General features: G+C 36.7%; 1 protein-coding gene across 1 annotated transcript in view; it reads right to left on the bottom strand.

Annotated features, from left to right (window-relative positions):
* CFAP54 (cilia and flagella associated protein 54) overlaps positions 1 to 20,365 on the bottom strand; it is a 243,160-nt gene that overhangs the window by 83,310 nt on the left and 139,485 nt on the right. Inside the window, exons 46-50 of the mRNA XM_023534023.1 lie at positions 14,733 to 14,855; positions 9,908 to 9,961; positions 5,243 to 5,450; positions 3,092 to 3,171; positions 1,339 to 1,508 (exon numbers count right to left, since the gene is read on the bottom strand). Coding sequence (XP_023389791.1) covers positions 1,339 to 1,508; positions 3,092 to 3,171; positions 5,243 to 5,450; positions 9,908 to 9,961; positions 14,733 to 14,855 — 635 coding nt within the window. The remainder of the gene's footprint in view (positions 1 to 1,338; positions 1,509 to 3,091; positions 3,172 to 5,242; positions 5,451 to 9,907; positions 9,962 to 14,732; positions 14,856 to 20,365) is intronic.

Genomic DNA, 20,365 nt, shown 5'->3' with positions numbered 1-20,365 from the left:
GGCCGCATTAGCTCCTAGAGTTATGTAGATTCTCTCTTAAGGTTGAAACATTTCATTACACAATTAAAAAGATGCTTATTAATATTATTTCCAATCTTGTCAGAAGAATCTAAGCATTAGAAAACTGTCAAGCTCATGATGGCAAATACAAATTTTCAAAAATTCTAGTTTTCTTATGAAACGTTAGATTTTATGATTGGCAACAAAAACTATTTGCTGTTTTCCTAGAAGTGGAATGTCTATTTTGCTCATTTTCAATACAATGCCTATTAAATAACCAAGTCTGAATAACCATAGTTTGTCAGTTGTTATTTTTTTCAAATAATAAAAAAAAAAAACAGTTCGTTTGGCTCTCAATTCAATCACATATGTGTTCTTTCTCAAGACAACTATCAGATTTTGATATGCAGCAGAAGTGCTTTAGGTGTATTGCCCATTTAATATTCCCACAGAACATTAAAAATATATTCAAAGATAGGGATTTATAAATGTAACAAATTCTACTGCTTCATGAAAGGCATTCTCAAATGAAGCTAGCTTTTTTTTAATTGCAAGTGTGTGGCAGCAAAGTATGTAATGACTACTAGTACACTTGGTGCTACTGCTTTGATTCATGGTAAGATGCTAGAAGTTTTACCACTGTTGCTTTTATAGCATCAATGCAAATAACAACACAAGAAGAAGGCGAATGACACCTTAGTTTCATTACGAAAATAGTTTTGACCTTACAGACCCCTGGAAAAGTCTCAGGGACACCCCTAGAGATCTGTAGACCACACTTTGAGAATCACTGCGCAAATCAGACTTTATGGCTTTTCATTACTGCTTAAAAAGCACAAAAATTATAAATTTCTAAGAACCTATACTGTCACCAGCAAAAAATCAAATTTAGATGTGGTTAATCATGAATAGCCTTTAGTCAAGGCTCACACTGATGAGATGATTGAATGCGTCCAATCAAAGCAAAAGGGGATTTCTGCTGAATTGATCACCACTTTGCAAAAGCTACAGGTGGGCTTCTCCTGCTTAAAGAGAATGACCATCTGAGAATTAACTCCCCTTCCAAATTCTGAATCTAATGCAAAGAGTTTAATGTATAGAATTTTAGTTTAATGAAGAAAGTTAAGGAGAAAAAAAAACCAATTTTTTACTCTGTAGTTTTAAGAGTAATAATGTACTAAAACTCCCTTGAATAATAATAATAATAACAACAACAACAACAACAACAACAACAACAACAACAACCAAGTATGCTCTATTAATGTGGGAATCTATGAAATTTAGCTATATTTAACAAGTCAGGATGAGGAAGAAATTCCTGTGCATGAAGAGACTCACCTATATGCCGACCGATGTCTCTGCAGGGCAATTGCAGCCAGCTGAAGCCTGGCCTCCACCACCATCTCCAACTCACCCACGGAACACTGAGAGACGCTCCTGTTACTTGGGTGCTCCATCTCTGATACAAGGAGGTTTAGCTTGTCTTCAGCTTCTGTCAGTAAAATGGACTAAAAAAAGAACACCAGTGACACAATCACATAAATTCAGAAATAATACAAATAACATCTCATTCTTATGCACACCAAAAAGTAACAATGAATGGAAGACCAAAACAGAAATTTGAACCTCGTCATCAGAGAAGAGAGTTCAGTGAACAGGAAAAGGGCAACGGAGAATGAAAAGGAAAGTAATGGTCAGAGTAAGCACGCAGGACAGCTACCCTTTATTATATGCACAGCCAATGCTTGTACATGCTATTCACTGTAGCTTTGTTCAATAAAGTTGCTGAAAACACTGAATTAGTGAATAACTGAACCATTGTTCCTAGGGGAAGTACAGGGGTAGGTTCCTGGGAGCCTCTGGTCACAGCATTTGTTTCAACTGATCAATATATAACCTGGCTTAATGTGTATTTATGTTTACATACACATTATTTAATATATCTTATAGACTCATTAACTTTGAACTCACAGCCAATAGCTCTATACCTAAAGTCTGACCGAAACTTAGCTGACACACTTATTTTCTCCATAAGGCACATCACAGCCTTCCTGCATGTAGGAACACTAAACAGCACTTCTGTACTACACTTGGGGGGTCATTTTAAATAGTAAAATCACCAACCAAAAAAAGCACAAAAATGCAAAAACGGTGGCAATAAATAGACCATGAAAAAGTCACTTGTTTATAGTATGAGCGTGGAAACAAAAACTCAGAATACTGCCTTGTTTGACTCAACTGAGAATGTGTGTGTTAGATAACTCTATTTTTCTATGCTCAGCCCACATCTACAAATAACCACAAAAGAACTACGGATATTGATTCAGGGTTACAAATAAATTTTAGCATTGGCAAATTAGAAAATACTGAATCTGTGAATATGAAGGATTGACTGTATTTCAGGTTAAACTATGGTCACCTAACTGGCAATGTGAAGATAATGAGATTTTACAGAGGGCAGTCAATAGTGAACAGCAATCTGACATGGCAAAATAGAAAGGGACCAACCAATCTTTCAAGGAACAATCTGTGTAAAATCTTGTTTGTATGAAGCAGTAAATATATAAAAGTTATAAAAGTTATAGGGCAATTTGTATATTAGTTAATAATATGATTGGTATTTTATTAGTTGCGCGTTGTTAGTGAATTTCATACTGTCTAAGCTTCAGTTTCCTTTTTTCAGCACGACATAGTTCAAATATGATTAATACACCACAGAGTTGTGAAAATAATCATGCAAAGTGCCTGTCATGTAATAAGCACTGAATAAATGGTAGCTGTTTTTGTTGTTGTTGATCACTATTATTAGTAAGGAAATGAGAAACAGGGTATGGAATATTCAAATCCCATCAAATAAAGAATCATATATTCTGCAACGCCTAATTGGATTGTAAAGTCAGACGCCTCTGGGCATCTACTTTTTTTTTCATGGAGAGCAGACTTCATCTCACCCCAACCCATGCTTATGTTTAAAAAAAGCCACCTAGTTTCCTAACAGTAAGCACAGTCCTGAAAGTGAGCCTGTCCATGGTCTAACAGTCAGCATCTTGGTAACAAACTTATTATAATTTGAAAACATTTTCAAACTTACCTTTATTGTGCTAAGAGTGAAGTCATCTTTCACTTTTGTAAGATGACTAAATGAACCTCCATCATCCTTTAAACATAGCTCTATAAGGCACAGAATTTTGGAAGAACAAAGGATACCTATGGTTAGTTTAAGTATTAATTCTAGTTTATAAAACTCATCATTAGTTGAGAACTATCCATAAATTTAATGCTAAAAAAACTATAATGACAAGTAGCAATATACTGCTATTTCAAATAATCTCTAAACCTCAGATATTAAAAGATTAAGGCTGATTCTTACAATAAATCAGACAATTATGAAAAGATCTTTTGTATGCTTAGTGACATTATTTGAGTCATCAGCTACTGATATAAAGTAGTGGTTCCTCCCCTGGAATTCCCAGAACATCTTATGGTCCTCAAAGTATTTGGGGTCTTTCAGATATTTATATTTCAATAAGATCTCCTTGGAAGCATCAGTTCTGCAGCTCTGCACAAACCCATCGCTCCAAGAGCAGAGAGTGAGACCATTTGGAACAGCACAATCCACAATCCTCAAATATCTCAAATTCCCACCCACAACCTGAAGCTGGCCCTTATTCTGAGCCAGGGAGAACTGAGAGAATTTAGACCATAGACTTTGCCTTCTTTGGTAATCCTGGCTTCCAGACTATAGGAGAGAGAAAAACTACAAGTCACTAATTGACTAGGAATTACTGCAAAAATTATTCACCTAAAGAGACTAAGTTCGTCAAGTAGGAAGAGGGAGTCCAGGATAACATGGGACTGAACACACCTGATTTCCTCTCTTCTTCTAAGCCCAACCTACCTGACTCTTCTCCTACATAAGAAAGTTCTAGAGCTAGGGCTCAGCTGAGTATAAGGGAGGGGTTGAGCACTGAGAAAGGCACAGCAGGAAGATCTGGGACTGAGTCTTCCAAAGAGGAAAGTAAGAGAGAGAGAGACAAAGATAGAAAACAAATGCCTGAAGACTGGTATGGAAGAACCCTGTGAGGAGCATCAAAACCTGAGACACGCTAGGAAAAGTCTGACCCATGTTTTCTTCACTGCTCTCTCTGCCTCCCATGTGGCCCTGTCCTGTGTGGTCCTTCTATGTCATGGCATGCCCCTTCTCTTGGGAGCTGTAAATAAAGTATGTTTTCAGTGGCAGTTATCTCCTATCTGATGGCCTTTATTATTATCTGAATCATAATAAAACTTACATTTTAAAACAGAGGCCAATATTATTCTGATACCAACTAGACAAAGACACCAAAAGAAAAGAAAATTATACACCAATATTCTTATAAATATTGATGTAAAAATCTTTAATAAAATACTAGCAAACAGAATCCAGCAACACATTAAAAAATTATACACCATGATCAAGTGGGATTTATCCTAAGAAAGCAAGGTTGGTTAAACACTCAAAAATCAATTAATGTAATACATCATATTACTAGAATAAAAAACAAAAACCATCTAATCATCTTAATAGAAGCAGAAAAGGCATTTAATAAAATCCAGCACTCAATCATTATAAAATCATTCAATGAAGTAGGAACAGAAGAGAAATTCCTTTATCTGAAAAAGGACATAGATGAAAAACTGACAGTTAACATCATACTTAATGATGAAAAACAATTATTTTTATGGTGACATCTAACACAGTTAAAAAATACATATACACTATGGCCCATTACCCCACCCATGGGTATCTTAACCCATAGAAATAGATACTATATTATATGAATATGTAGCACTTCAGCACTGTTCTCTAGAAACAAAGTGAATGCATGTCAACAGGAGAATGGTTAAATGACTGTGGGATATTTACAGCATAAAACTCTACACAGTCAGCACAGTGAACTAAAGCAAAGCAGTTGATTTGAGTTGTTCTAGATGCAGAAAAATGTAAAATACATTGTTTATAAATAAATGACAAATCCTGTTTTGTATGTATGTATAGGAAAAGTACATAGAAATGGAGACATATGGATGGACGTGAGTATGCATGTACCTAAAACATAAGCACATATATGTGTCATTCGTGAGCTAGGAGAAAAGTATGAAAGAATATATACTAGATTGTTCGTAGAGATTATTGGTGGTGAAGTGGGGAGGACAGGAAAGTGAAGAGAAAGAGAAGCAAGAAAATAAAAAGAAAGATTACCTTTCAAGTTTGGGAGGTTTGCTTTGCTTCTCTCGGAAACAAATCCATGGTAGATCGTTTTCAATATAGTTTCTGGGACACAATTTATTGTTGCAGCCACATTTATTAAAAAGTATGCTTTAACAAAAGAAAACTTATTTAAGAGATGTTGTTGGCCAATTGTAACCAGAATTTGAGGCAAGCCTTTACTTATTAATTCATCAAGTGCCTAAAAAAAATGGAAAAAAATTTAAAAAGCAAATCAGTAAAATATTGTTTTTATGTATTATTAGCTTTAGTCCTCTTTTATATTCATTTAGTTTTGGGTAAAAGAATACAGAAATGGACCTGAGGTTCCATAAGTGGCAGAACTATTAAGAAAAACATGTAATGTTAGAACTATCCCAGCAGTTCCACAGTGTTTCTGCCATTCCCCTCCCCAATTTGTGACCTGGGCCTCATGAGCCCAGCCCTGCCACTTAATGAAAGTGAACCTGTGCTGAGATCAAGGGAGAAGACAACAAAATAGAGAAACTGCAAAAGCTCATCAGCCATGCATGGAACCACTCTGCTTTAGAGTGAATAAATTAGAGCTACTAGGACCAGAACAGGAAGAATGGGTGGACAAGTAAGCTCCCTACTCAGCTTAGACTCTGCCCTCAATCATTAGAACTCCACCTCATGTACACTCTCAACTCCCTGGCCCCTCTCTCATGCATACCCACATCCTTGGCAAAATCATAGCCCCGATAAAATCCAGCGCATGCACCTGCAGTAGCAGAAGGCTGGAGAAAATCATGCAATTATGATAAGTGGTCCTACTTTAAGTTCCTGACCAAACTTCAGTGCTGCCTGGTCACCATTCTACATTTTCCTGGTACATTCCCTCTTGCTCTTTCCTAGATAACCACTTCACGCTCTTCTTCTTTCTAAATTTTAACCCTTCCTCTCCATTGCCCCTGACAGCTAACGACCTTGCTTCTTCTACTTAACTGAGAAAACTGAAGCAGTCAAAGTAGTGCCCACAGACCCCACAGCTCCACCACCTCTCCCACCTACCCAAGCACCTGCCTCACCATTCTGCCTTCCTTCCCTCCCGTCCACACTGGTCTACTCAGCCATTCTCTCCGATGCCATAAATGTTCTCTTTCTACAGACACGTTCCTATCAGCACGCAGCCGTGCCGTCTTCTCCACCTTAAAAAACAAAAACTCTCTACATTCCTACTTCCTCTCCAGCTACTAACTCAGTCCTCGCTCCCCTTTAGAGTACTACCTGAAGAGCTGCCAATAGTCCAATTTCTCTACTTTTATTTGCTTATAACCCCACTCCTTCCCTACACTGAAACCCTTTGGGAAGGTCACTAATGGCCTACACTTGACTAAATCCAATGTTCAATACTTAATTCTTATAATCCAAGACATTATCTCATAATCAATTAAACTGTCACTGTAAAATTCATTCTAATTTCAGGGATGTTAAATACAAGAAATTTAAGGTGCTCGATTCATCAGCAAAATTTGACAACAGTAACATTTCCTCTTCTGAAAATGCTTCCCTTAGCTTCCAAGTCATCCTCCTCCTGTGGTTTCTTTCCTGTCCTACTGGCCACTCCTTGTCAATCTTCTTTGCTGATTCCTCTTCTCCTATACTTCTTAATGTTGGAGTGTCTCAGGGCTCAGTCCTCTTTTCTCTCCTCACTCCCTCCCCATAGATAATCTTAATAAGTCTCATGGTTTTGATTTTACCTAAATGCTGATGAAATACCAATTTTTTTCTCTCCAGCTCCAATCTTTCTTCTGAATTCAAGACATATATAATCAGCTCTGACTCAATACCTTCCCTTAGATGTCTAATAGATATCTCAAACTGAACATGTCCAAAACTATATTCCTAGTCTCCCCCACAACCACACACACACACACACACACACACACACACACACACACACACACACTAAAATATGAATATAAAAACTATATTCCTAGTCTCCCCCACAACCACACACACACACACACACACACACACACACACACATACACACACAATAAAACTCTATGAGGGCCAGAAATTTGTACTATTGATTGACTGATGTGTTTGATTGATAGCACTGAAACAATATCTAGCACATAGGAGGCTCAACGGATTAGCTAAAGTGATCCTTCTAAAACATAAGTAGATCAGATGATATCTCTGATCTAAATCCTCCAGGAGCTACCCATTTTGCTCGGAATAAGAATCTAAGTTACAAAGGCCCTTCTCAAAATGGCGTCCTGCTACTGCTCTGACCTCATTTTCAACTGATCCCCCATCATTCACACAGCCCTCGTCACTCTGGCCGAGATATTCCTCACCAAGCAAGGCAATCCTGCCCCGGGGCCTTTACACTCGCTGTACTCTCTTCTTAGATTATTCTTTCTCCATGTCATATGACTTTTGCCTTTATCTGCTTCAAGTCTGTTCACAAATGACACCTCGGTGAGGACCGACCTCATCACCCCATTTAAAATTGCAACCCCAACCCAGTCCCATGTTCCCAATCCTTTTTACACATTGCTAGGTTTATTTTCCTCACAGTGTGATTCATCTAACATACTATATGATTTACTTATTCATAACATTTACTTATATGTTTATTACTAGTCTTGACCACTAAAATATAAGCTCCCTGAGGGCTTAGAGTTCATCCGTATTGTTGACTGATTTGTTTATTTGACAGCACCTGAATAGTGCCTTCCGATAACAGGCTCTTATTCAATATTTATTGAATTAAAATAAAAGGCAGATACCAAGGCCATCTTTTCTTGAAAAGGGGGAACTATTTGCCTTATGTGAAATAAGAAAGAACAAAAATCTCATTGTCTGGGAGAGTTTGAGGCAATGTTGGCAGTGGGGTGATCTGCTGCTGCTGTTCCTTCTCCTCTCTTAACCTCCTCTAAAAGGGGAAAATCAACACATACAGAAGAGCCAGACATAAAGCAGCGCTGAGCCTGAGCTGGTAGCAAACTGTTGTACTAGGAAAATGGTTGACATTCCAAATCTAGAAAAGAAACTTTGGGTTAGTTGGGGAGATGGGGAGAGGAGACGTTTTCTCTTCTCTTTTCCCTCCACAGCACTGATTTAATGAGTCTCGACAATTACACACAAACACTTGAAGATCAAAAGAAGATTAATTAGTAATGCTATTTAACACCCCTTTCCGCTTTCCCTCCCTCTAAACAGACAATGTAAAGTGTAATCTGAAGAGTCTTAAGCAGACCAACAGTTCTGCTTTAATTAATTAGCTAATAGAAATCAGTTTTCCATTACACTGTCAGTCTCTTTTTGTTTAAAAAGAGATGATCAGACAAACATTCTTTTTATACCCCAAACCACTCCTTAAAGAAATATTTTTTAGGATGCCTTGGCATTTATGATGGGAAAGAAATAAATATTCTTAAACATCCTAAGATCTTGGAACACTAAAATGAAATATGAATATGTATTCGTATCTTCCTAATACTAGCTCTTTTATGCCCGAAAATTTGTTCATAAATTAAAATGAACTTAAGTCAAAAACAATGAATCATCTGAAGCATAATTATATGTGAAGTTTGTGGAATAAAATGAACAATAAAAGAAAAGAAGGTTACATTTAATAGAAGGCGCATATATATATATTCCTATTAAAATTAGGGAGAACAAACAAAGCAATTTTGAGCAAATGTCTTTCAAAACTATTTAATAAAAATAAATACTTAATAAAACAGAATGCTGTTTACTAGTATTTAAAAAAATAAACCTGCATATCTGTGTGTATGCATGAACTGTCATCAGGTTGTGTGAGCCCCTTGCCTGTCCTCACCCCTTTAACAATGGCTGCATGACCACTCTCATACTCCTCTAGAGGACAGACTGCTAACAGTCCTAAGATTGTTTAAAATAACTATTTCAAGTTATGTAAATGCTACTAGGTCATCAAAGCTTAAATCTCAATCATTCAATTATTGACGAGAACAAATATAATGAGAGGAGCAGTCCTGTTCTCTCTTTGTAAAAAATATTACAATAGACTCATTAACTTGTTCAATTAATATAAGAGGAGAAATGGGGAAATTAGAGGAGCTGCTTATGAAAATGTCATATGAAACTTTCCATTAGCTATCTCTATAGTGGTAATCATATTGTAATATATAAATGTATCAAATGAACATGTTAAACCTACACAACGTTATATGTCAATTATATCTCAAAAAAATTTTAAATAAAAGAAGAAAAGCAAATCTTCTAAACCACTGGCTAAGACGCAGTCTCAGACTGGTGGAAAGGACATGAGTAAAAGCAGAATTGAACAAAACTCACAAAATCCTTTTCTTACAACCAGTCAGCTGTCATTGTGTAAGTAATCAAGATAAACATCAAAGTTAGATACTTGACATGGCTAGAGGAACAAACTGAATACACATGTGTAATTGAAAAATTTAAGAACAATGACCAATATTTGCCCAATCTGAAAAACAGATCTGTTTGGAGCCAATCTTACCTCTGGCCTCAGCATTTTGAGATAAAACCCCACAATTACAAATAGAAGAACATATTACATAGAAGATTTTCAAAAATGAAGATTATAGCTACCAAATAGATTGGAATGACTCAGAAATTATTCATAGTAAATAGCCAACATTTATAAATTATTGTTATCCTTACCTGTATGTTTTCTTTATTAGTAAGAGGTTTTCCTGAGTCAAATGATTGAAATATCTGTCAATATACATAACATCAACATCAGAAACAAGATCGAGTGTTTTTTTAAAATAAAACTGTTAATGTGTTCTAAACACATTTTAAATATCATTTTTATTGTAAAAGTATTATATGTTCTAGTCAAAAAAAAGTAAGTATAGTAGAAAGAAAATAAAAATCACATACAAATCAATTTTTTAGGTTGTCAATGTTAATATTTTCTTGTCTTTATTACCAATTTCTTTTTGATGTACTTAAAATTTTTATATACACATTTGTATTCCTTTCCTCATTACATCATAGTTATTTTCCCAAACCATTAAATTATTTGTAAACCTCAATCTAATAGCTAGGTAATGTTCTATCCTATGAATGTGGCATAATAACCTCTTTCCTACTGTTAGATACCTAAGAAAGCCACTTTCCACCCTCACCTCACCATTCAGCCCTCTTTAAATAACATTGGTGAGTATTCTGTCTGTATTTCCGATTATCACCTTTAGATAGGTTCCTGGAAGCAGAATTACGAGGTCATAAGATAAGAATATATTGAGAAAATTGAAAAGGACTGGCTTAATTTAATTTACACTTCCACCCGTGTTATATGAAAATGCCAAGATTACTGCACTTTTAACAGTGCTGTTAGCACTTAAAAAAATGTGGTCAGTTTTAGGTAAAATTGTATTACTCTTCAGAATGACTCTTTTTTATGGTTCTTTCCCTTTTTAATGAATTATCTATAAATATTTTTCGATATAAATATAATGTTGCATTAGGAAATATTCAATTTATTGGCCACAAGAGATTGTTGTATCATCAGATAGGGTACACTCCTCTCAGTACAGAAGGTCCTTTCTAAAAGGTGCCCCTTCGTAGATGTCAATACTGATGCCCTGTCCAAAATCCCTTGGGTCACCTGGTAACAACCAGCAGCTTCTGGTGGACAGGCCGCTCACATATGGATGGCATTTTACTTTACCTGTACCTCTTTGCTTGAGGACATTCTGTGGCCACACGGGCATTCAGGAGGAGCCGGAAGTGCAGGGAGTATCCCACACCAATGAGGGACAAGAGATAACTCCAGCCAGTCTTTCTGAGGATTCCAGTTGCCCACATCAGTAACCTCATTAGTGCTCCCTGGAATGGTTTTCCTTCCTTCCCTATATGACTTTCCCATTCCCTCACCATTCTTTCTGGAATCACATCTCAAATATATCACTTGCTCCCAAATCTTTGTCCCAGGGTCTGCTTTTGAAGGACCCCTCAACCAAGATATCGCATATAGCTCTTATTTAAAGAAAGTATTGGTAATGTTTTAAATTTTTTTCCTTTTCTGAAGATATTCTTTATCTGTTATAAATGCACTGAAAAGTGAGTAAATGAATCCATGGGGAGACCTTCGGTGATATAATTTGAAGAGCGTTGATAATGGGACTTCAGATTCGGTGATGATAGCAGAATCTCAATATGAGTATGATGTTAAAAGACAGAATTTTTTTAAAGTTGTGAAAAGTCCAATAATAATCTATAAGACTTTTTTCAGATACAGCAGTTAATCACATAACATCCTTTCATTCAAAATCATTTTGCTATAATGTTGATGAGAAAAATATATTCCAAGCTGAGATCACGGTATGGAGTTTGCATGTTCTCCCCATGAATTTTCTCTGCATAAATTTTCTCCGAGTGCTCTGGGTTCCCCCACGTCCCAAAGATGTGCATGTTGGGTTAAACGGCTTGTCTAAATTGTCCCAGTCTGAGCAAGTGTAGGTGTGAGTGAGTGCTCCCTGCAGTGAAAGAGCATCCTGTCCAGGGTCCCCACCTGGCACCCTGAGCTTCTAGGATAGGCCCCAGCCACTCGTGACCCTGAACTGCAATAAGTAGATGGAAAAACTATTACCTTACTTGTTTTTATTAAACTTTCTTAAATGTATGCCTAGCTCACATTATTTTAGTGTTTAATATTTAGAACTATTTTGGGTCTTTAGAAGTTTAGTGATGTTTGTTTTTGTGACCAGAAATATGCCATAGGAACTTAACTGTTGTTTATATCTATTAGCTGGTTTCATGATACATCATTTCACTTAAAGTTACAATTTCCAAGAACCTACTGATGACTTTAAGTAAGGACTTACTGTATTTCTTTTACAACTGAAATCTAATTCATTAATCCTTTCTTTAAATAACTAGCCTGCAGCCTAATAATGCTGGCACCTATTTTAATTATAAACTCTGAACGCATTTCTTCTTTAATTATACTTTTTAAATTCCCAATTGAAGCTGCAGAACTTCAAATTAACTTTGGGAATACAAAATTTGACAACACAATCCACGGAGAGACAATTCACCCACACTTCTGTGTTATGATAACTGGTTCGTAAAAATTAAATTTGGGACTGACCTGTTAAAATTGGCTTCAGACTGCTTGTTTATTTTGGTGAAAGCAGTGACCACTTGTTTCTCATTCTGGCTTCCCTCTCCTCGTCTTCCTAGATCCTAAATGTGGATGGCCCTAAGGATAGGTCCTGTGACTTCTACTTTTTTCTATCTGTGTCAGTCCCCAGCTGATTTCATCCACTCCCATGATTGTCAATCTTTAGGCTAATGATCCCAAACTTGAAGCCCCAACCTCTCCCCTGAGCTTCAGATCATATATTCTCTGCACTTACCTAAACTACATCTTTACCTGTATGTCTACAAGGGCGCTCCTACTTAACACGTTCCATCCCTGCACGGAACAGTATCCCGCATCTCATTTCATGAAAACGCCTTCCTACCAGTCGCTCATGCTGAACACACTAGTCATCACGCTTGCCTTCTTTCTCTTTTACCTCACATCCAAACCACCACCCACAAACACGCAGCTCTACCTTTGCAACACAGCCAGAATTTGACCACTTTGCACTCCTTCCACCACTGTTACCCCAACCATTATCATGTCTCACTCAGATTCTTTGCAAAGGACTTCTAACTGATCTTCCTATTTATACTCATGTTCATCCACAGTCTAGTTCTCAGAGAGCAAGTGAAGTGGTCCTTTGACATTTAATTCCTACCCTGTCATTCCTCTCCTCAGATCTCTGCAAGGTTTCCATCTCATTTAGAGTAAACTCCCATCCAGACCAAGCCCTATGAAGTCCTACAAGATCACAGCTCGGGGCCTCACCCTTTCTCCTTCTCTTCCTCCTTGTCCAGCTTCGCTTGCCTCCTTGGTTTTCCTCAATCACATCTTGGAGGCATTCCCCTCAGGGCCTGTGCCTTTGCAGCTCCTTCTTTTTGGAAGGTCGTCCTCTCAAATCTTTCACCCTCAAAACTCCCTTATTAGAAAGACTTCTCAAACTACCTGAATAAAACAGCCACCTGTTGCTCTGATCACTCTGTCTCCCTAACTCAGCTTGATTGTCTTCATGGCACATCATCAACTGACATATATTTATGGGCTTAATATGTTTATTGTTTGTCTTTCTCGCTGGACTATCCAATAATAATATGACTGACTCCAGGAAGGCTGTGACAGTATTTATCTTTTTACTGCTCTATCCTCATGCCTGAAATAGTACCTGTATTCTGTAAGCTCTCAATAAATACTTATAGAAATTAAAATATAATTTTAATAAAATGCAAACCATTTACAATAGGGCAAGGCTGTTTGTTAACTGAGATGCAAGCAAGAAAATACTGCTAATTTTACTGAGGTAAGAAATAAATTAATTCCTACCACAGAAAATTAGCAAACCCAACTGATTCCTCTATAGATAGACAGTACACACACACACACACACACACACACACACACACACACACACACGTATCCTATTGCCTACCGAATGTCCCTCTTAGGATTTTCTGTAGATAACCTCACACTTACCCTATTACAATAAATTGTAATGCTGTAGCAGCTACATTTTAGGGGAATATGCTGAAGTGATGAATGCATTATGTGTAAATATAATGTCAGTTTATGCAAGAAATTTTCAAGACTTACAGCCTATTCCCCGGCTTCTTTCAACTCCTCCAAATTTGAATCCCACCAGCATGTACCTGTCTGTCAGTCTCATTCCTCACACATACAGTAACCTCCAGGAAACTGACTTGTCACCTCCTTTTATTTCCTTTATTGCTGGCCCAGGAGGGTCTGAGCACCTCCCTAAAACAAGATCACCCAGTGATTCCCAGGTGACCATGCGACTGAAGTAGAGGAAAATAACAGCTCACTCTGATTTAAATAGAAACACCACTATTCATTTTCAAGAATGCTTCAATCTACGGTTTTCCAAATACAAATTAAAACAATTCCCCAAAGTCAAAAGAGACTAGACAAAATAGAGGAACATTCTCTTCCTACGGAAATCAGAAGAAATTTGAACAACACATGCTTAACTCTTAGATATAAAGCATTTAAATCAAAAACATCCAAATGAAACATGAGGAGACAGTGTTCTGAGTAAGAACATTAACCAGAAATTAGAAGATTAGACTCCAAAGTCTAAGAGGTAGTGGCTGATAAATGTGTCTACTGAGACAGTCCAAGATAACTGTAATATAGAGCCATAATTTCACTGTAAAAATCTACTCCAAGACCACAGTCCCTCCCCCCAAGGCCTCCTTTCTTTCCAGACGAATGAAACCTTGTAAAAGCCTGATGTTAGCTGTAGCCAGGCTTAATAAAGAGGTCTGCAGTACCAGAGTCTTATAAATATACCTCCACGGAAGCAGTCCCTAGATTTTAGGAACACAGCCTTAAAAAGGTAAAGAAATAAATGGCTTCGAATCAAGTTGGCAGGTTTACCTTCACTTTTCCCGTAGTTTTAAAACCAGTGGGTATCAGGGAAGGCATGTTTTTTCCATAGAAGATCTGTGACATCTCATGAAAGGCTTCAGAAAAGAATGTTAAATCTATGAGGACTTCTATCTTTAAAGGAAAGAAAAAAAAAAAGAGAGATTTTAAAATTAAACGATTTGTTTTACTTACAAAGTAAAAATTTTAGAGAAAAATCATCCACTAAAATCCAAAATTTCTGCTTAACGTTGGTAATGTGTTATAAATGCATGTTTAGTAAACACGGCTGATGGAGATACCTGTGTATGTGTGTTAGCCAGCTTACATGTGCAATGGAGCAAGAAGCTAGTAAACAGCAGAGAACAACTATTCAAAACAATGGATGTTTATCAGATGTGGCTACTTCATCAGAGGCAAACACATAAAAATATGATAGGCATAGAAAAGGTAAAAAAAAATAATTGAATTTACCTTTATGTTCTCATGGCGAACTATGGTTTAAAAGGAAGACAAAACAAAAACACTCCTGATAGTATCTAACACTGTGAGAAGAGACAAACGAACCAGGAGATAAACTCCACAATGCATCAACATAGAGCTGACTATTCATTTCCGTATCCATAATTAATGGGCACTGTTGATTTTAAAGACATATACTTCACGACATTAATTAATTGGTAACTATACATTGTGCATGGCTTATTTTGAATATAATCCAGCAGGACTTTCGATCAGGAAATTATAGGAAGAAAAGTTCTTGACCAAATTCATTCATTCATTCAATATGTTTGTTGAGCATCTCTTATGCACCAAGCCCTCTAGGAATTTATATTCCATCAGGATGTATATTTAGCTAAACTTAAGTGATACATCAAAGATATAAACGTTATAAAAAGGGACAGAGATTACTGACAACATTCTATCTTCAAAACTGTGCTCAGGAAGAACTCAGGGAAAAACCTTTATGAGAAGATTTGAGATTGATGTGAGGGAGAGAGATATGTGAAAATCTGCTGAGGGGGTCTCGAGAACAAAGGTCATAGGGTACAGGAGCAGGCTAGGGGTCTTGGTGTGCTCAAGGAACAGCCGGTGTGACAGGAGCTTCGGGAGAGAAGGGAAGAGGATCAGGAGGTAGGTGCGAATGGTGACCTGGACAGCCGAGTTGGGGACTTGGGTGGTAAGAAGTTAGTGGAGAAGAGTTTGAACAGGCCAGGGCCCTAACCTGACTTATGTTTTGAAGACATCTAGTGACTTTCTAGAGAATAGAAAAGGGTGAATTGTGGAAGCAGGGAATGAAATACAAAATTGGATAAATATTTTATATATATATATATATATATATATATATATATATATATATATATAGTGTATGTGTATATATATATATATACACACACACATATACACAATACACACTGTATATATATACACATATATACATATATCACACTATATATATATATTATAGAAAAAGTAAATTCAATTTAACTTCAACATATATATCCATCTTATTCTCTCTTTTCCTTTAAGCACTACCTTAGGAATATCTCAAAAGTATATAAATTTTAAAGAAATGAAAAGAAAGTAAGTCAGGGGAAAACAAGATGTGACAATAACATGAAAATAAAATACTTTTTGTCTATTGAGTTGCATACTTTAGTTCTTGCCTACGACACTTTGGGCTCTCATCTCCCTAGTGCCATACATATCAAAGTAGGTGTCAGGGAGTCACATGAGCTCTTTCAGACTTCTCGATGGACATTTTTCTCATTGCCCTTTAGAGGAAACGCTTCCTCATATCTGTTTGGGATTAGTCTCCTCTGGTCTCGAATGTAAGACTACTATACATGGACTACTTGTAACTGTTAAGGTTACTTCTGGTTTCAGTTTCTCATATCAATACGATCATTTGGAAAAGCAATGGTGATAATAATGAACATGTATTTTCAGAATTGACCAGCACTGTGAACACCAACAACCCAGGTGGAAAAAAGAACTACCCATAAATCAACCCTTCACTCACAGACCCAACAGTACCCTTTCCAGGAATGTTGGATATTTTGAGAGTGAAAATCTTTCAAGGTGTTGGCAGTTCTAAAGTGAAGGCAGACAGGTCGATCATAAAGAGGTCTTAAAGCTTTCCGCGAAAGACACTAGTGCACTATAGAAACTTAACAGCGTGATCTATTGCTGTTTGATTTATCAAAAAGCATCATTGTTTGCTATTTCCTGGCCATGACTTTTCTCTCTCGGTGAGTGAGAACTCACTGACCCCAATTTACTTCAGAAAGGTCAGGCAAACTCTGCTCACACAGGCTGTCATTCCTTCCTCTGTATGGTGCGTCACTTGCCCTTTTCATTACTTCTGTTAAAACCTTAGATGGGTTTTTCAGTCCTACTATATCAATAAGACCCCACTTCCAGCTCACTCTGCTGCTGACACTGCTACCAGATACATCTGATCATGTCTTTCTGATCAAAATTCTATAATTAATTCTCCCTCCCAACCCAAGGCTCCAGAATGGAATCCACAGTTCTTCATGGGCTTTTAAACTACTCTAGTACAAAAACAGTTATCAAGTGCTAACAATTCAATTAAAAAGTCACTTAACCAAAAACCTTGTTCTTTCAGTACTTCTTCGGATCTCCTTCTGACATATTACTAATAGTCATTGCAAACCTTGTACGCTTGCCTCTTATCACAGATCGGGAAAAAAAACTGTTGCCCAATTCTGACTCCACAGTCTCGTTTCTCCCGTGGCTCAGCTTCCACCTTATGTCTCAGCGTGAAATTCAAGATTGGGCCCCTGGTATTCTTCATATCACAGACCTCAATAACATGGTATTCTCATGTTATCCTCTCCGACCTCCCTACTCAAAACCTCCACTCCAGCCTAACTGAACCATCCCTACCCCTTAAACAAGTCAATACTTTCTCACTTCTATGTCTTTCACTCTATTATCTGCCAAGGTCGTCCCCTTCTTCCTCTTTTCCTGTTCAGTTAGTTCTATTCTTTTCAAGCCTGAATCGTTCCTACTTAGTGAAACCTAGAGACCTAAAACCATTTTTCCCTCTTTCAATTCCTGGAGACAGTGCTCATTTGGAAAATGATCAAGTGGCTGGTGTACATATAATCATCTTGGGTCTATGTCCTGTTTTTCTTCCCTGTTTTCATGTCCTTATAAACAAGGACCATAGGTTATATTTCTTTGATTAGAGTTACTAACATGGTACTTTTATACAGGAGGTACTCAACAAATGTTGTTTCAGAGGTAAAGCAATTAATATTTACTAAGTATCTTCTAGCTGAGTTCCTGCTAAAAACTAAGAAGAGTATGGATAGTAGGCACTTGATAAATGTCTACAGATTTTAAATTCAATTCAATAATTAATTACTATCAGGTAAATGGATTACTCAAGATATTATACAGAACTAAAAGATGAGTAAATACAGACCCTAGCCTCAAGAAATTTACAATTTTAGAAGAGAAAGAAAAGATTGTATGCATTTTTTTTAAGTATTATTAGAATTCAAAAGCAGGAAAACTCTTAAGAATCCAATAACTCAGAAAGGGTGATCTAGAAATTTTCATGGCTGATAACTTATTTATTCCTGAGTTAAAATATATTATAATAATAGTCAGCTCTAGACTTCCTCTTAGGGAAGGTACTGTCTTTACTTAGAAACAGAAAGCAATGGACTCTTTGGATCTGAAAACATAGGCCCAAGGTCAGGGTCTAGATGAGAGAGCAACTTAAAGGGAATCTAATTTTCCCTCATTAGAAAAAGGAGAAGATTTGAGAAAGAAGAAGAGAGGGCATTTCCCAAAAAGAAGAAATAGGGTTAAGCCAGTGGTTTGTTGGAGCCCCCTGACTCTCAATTGCAAGAGCTGACTGTGCACATTTTGTCCCCATCGCACATTCAGCAATGCCAGTTAGTAGGTGGAAGTTAGTAACTGACAGTATTTACACCACTGAAACTGCAAATGCCACAAAACAGGGCTCTTTTTTTTAGAGTGAGTTGTGAATCACTTACCACACAACTGAAAAGGGTGAGATGTTGGCCAAGAAATATTTTAAGCTCAGAGATGTCAAATATTCTATTTAAAATATTTTTTTTCCTCAACTTCAATTTCCCGGTGTTTCCACTTTTTGGTAAAGTCAAATATAGAAATAAAGGCCTTGGGTCAATGTGTTGTGTGTGTTCATGTGTAAATGAGAGTGTGTGTGTGTGTGTGTGTGTGTGTGTGTGTGCGTGCGCGCGCGCGTACGTTACTGTGTAATATGGAATAGGATTGAATTCCATATTAGAGATGAAGAGATGCAGAACAGGTAGCAAATTTGCTGGATGTTTAGATGATCCACACACAAAATGAATTCAATGAAAGTGGGAGCCTGAGACCACAGGTAACTAGGAAAAGGGGCAGAGAAAAATGAAGTGCTTCAGGTTGCCGCTCCATAAGGGGTTCAAGCCAACTGCTCATGAATTGTAAAGGCAAAGAACATCACCTGATTTCTAGGTTCCAGAATTAATTGTAATTTAGTGTCTCTGCAATTAAAAAACAAAACAAAACTCTGTATACCATGATAGACATAAAAATCTTTAGCAAAAAATTCACAGAAACTTCAGAAAAGTGACTCATAAGTCCACGAATATTCAGGAAATCAATCTTTCAGAAGTGGTTATTTCCATGCTGGCTGGTGTTGGGTGAGTCTTGTTACCATGTGTAGATGTTCCTCACTTTACTGTGGCCTGAATGCAAAATGATAACCTTCCTAACTGATTCTTTCTCATACTTTATTATAATGGTGGGCAAATTTTTTCTAACATCAGTACAATACCATATTATTATTAGTTTATTATTATTAGGACCAAATTAATTCATGACAATATTTTTAACAGTTCAAAAATATCAGATGTCTTAAAAGCTTCTTACATACCTTGAGGATTCTTGCATCTAGATTTCTAACTAGGTCTTGGCAAATTCCAGAAACAAAATATTGGTATAATGCAAGGAGAGGCAGAATCTGCCAACAGAGAAACACTGTATTTTAAAACCTATGTTATCAAGTTAATAACATAATAATAAAATTTAGCCAAATAATATAAAAGATGTTATGCAAAATAGTGATTGAATTTCCATGCTAGGAGACGAGACAGTTTGGTATAAGAGAAATGATCTGCCTAGCATATGCTTCCTAATTTTACCAGAACTTTAAAGTGCTATCAGGGACTTAAAGTTCCATACAGATGTCACTTGGTACCAAAACCCTAGGTTTCACATCTTTTAAAGAGTTAAAGAGTGAAAACGTAATTATTTATCTTCCTTAAACAAAATTAATTCAATATATATGTATGAATCACTGAGGCCTATGGAAACATTCTAGCAAATGAGCTATCAAATAAATGCAAAATTTAAAGCAAAGGAACCCATATCCATGTCCCCTGAGAGCTCCTACCTACTCATCTCAATGTCAGTTGCTACTTATCTTCAACTGGAATATCACTATCAGTAAAAACATATTTATAACATGCCAATTATGTATCAGGCACTGTTGAATAAGAACAAAATCTAACAAGTCCCTCCCTTCACAGAGCATATATTCTACTGATTAAAACCCAAGCTTACTCTTCACATAA

Source organism: Pteropus vampyrus, unplaced genomic scaffold (assembly GCF_000151845.1).
Source record: "Pteropus vampyrus isolate Shadow unplaced genomic scaffold, Pvam_2.0 Scaffold116, whole genome shotgun sequence".
NCBI classification, from domain to species: domain Eukaryota; kingdom Metazoa; phylum Chordata; class Mammalia; order Chiroptera; family Pteropodidae; genus Pteropus; species Pteropus vampyrus.
This window is presented reverse-complemented; position numbering and strand designations above follow the sequence as displayed.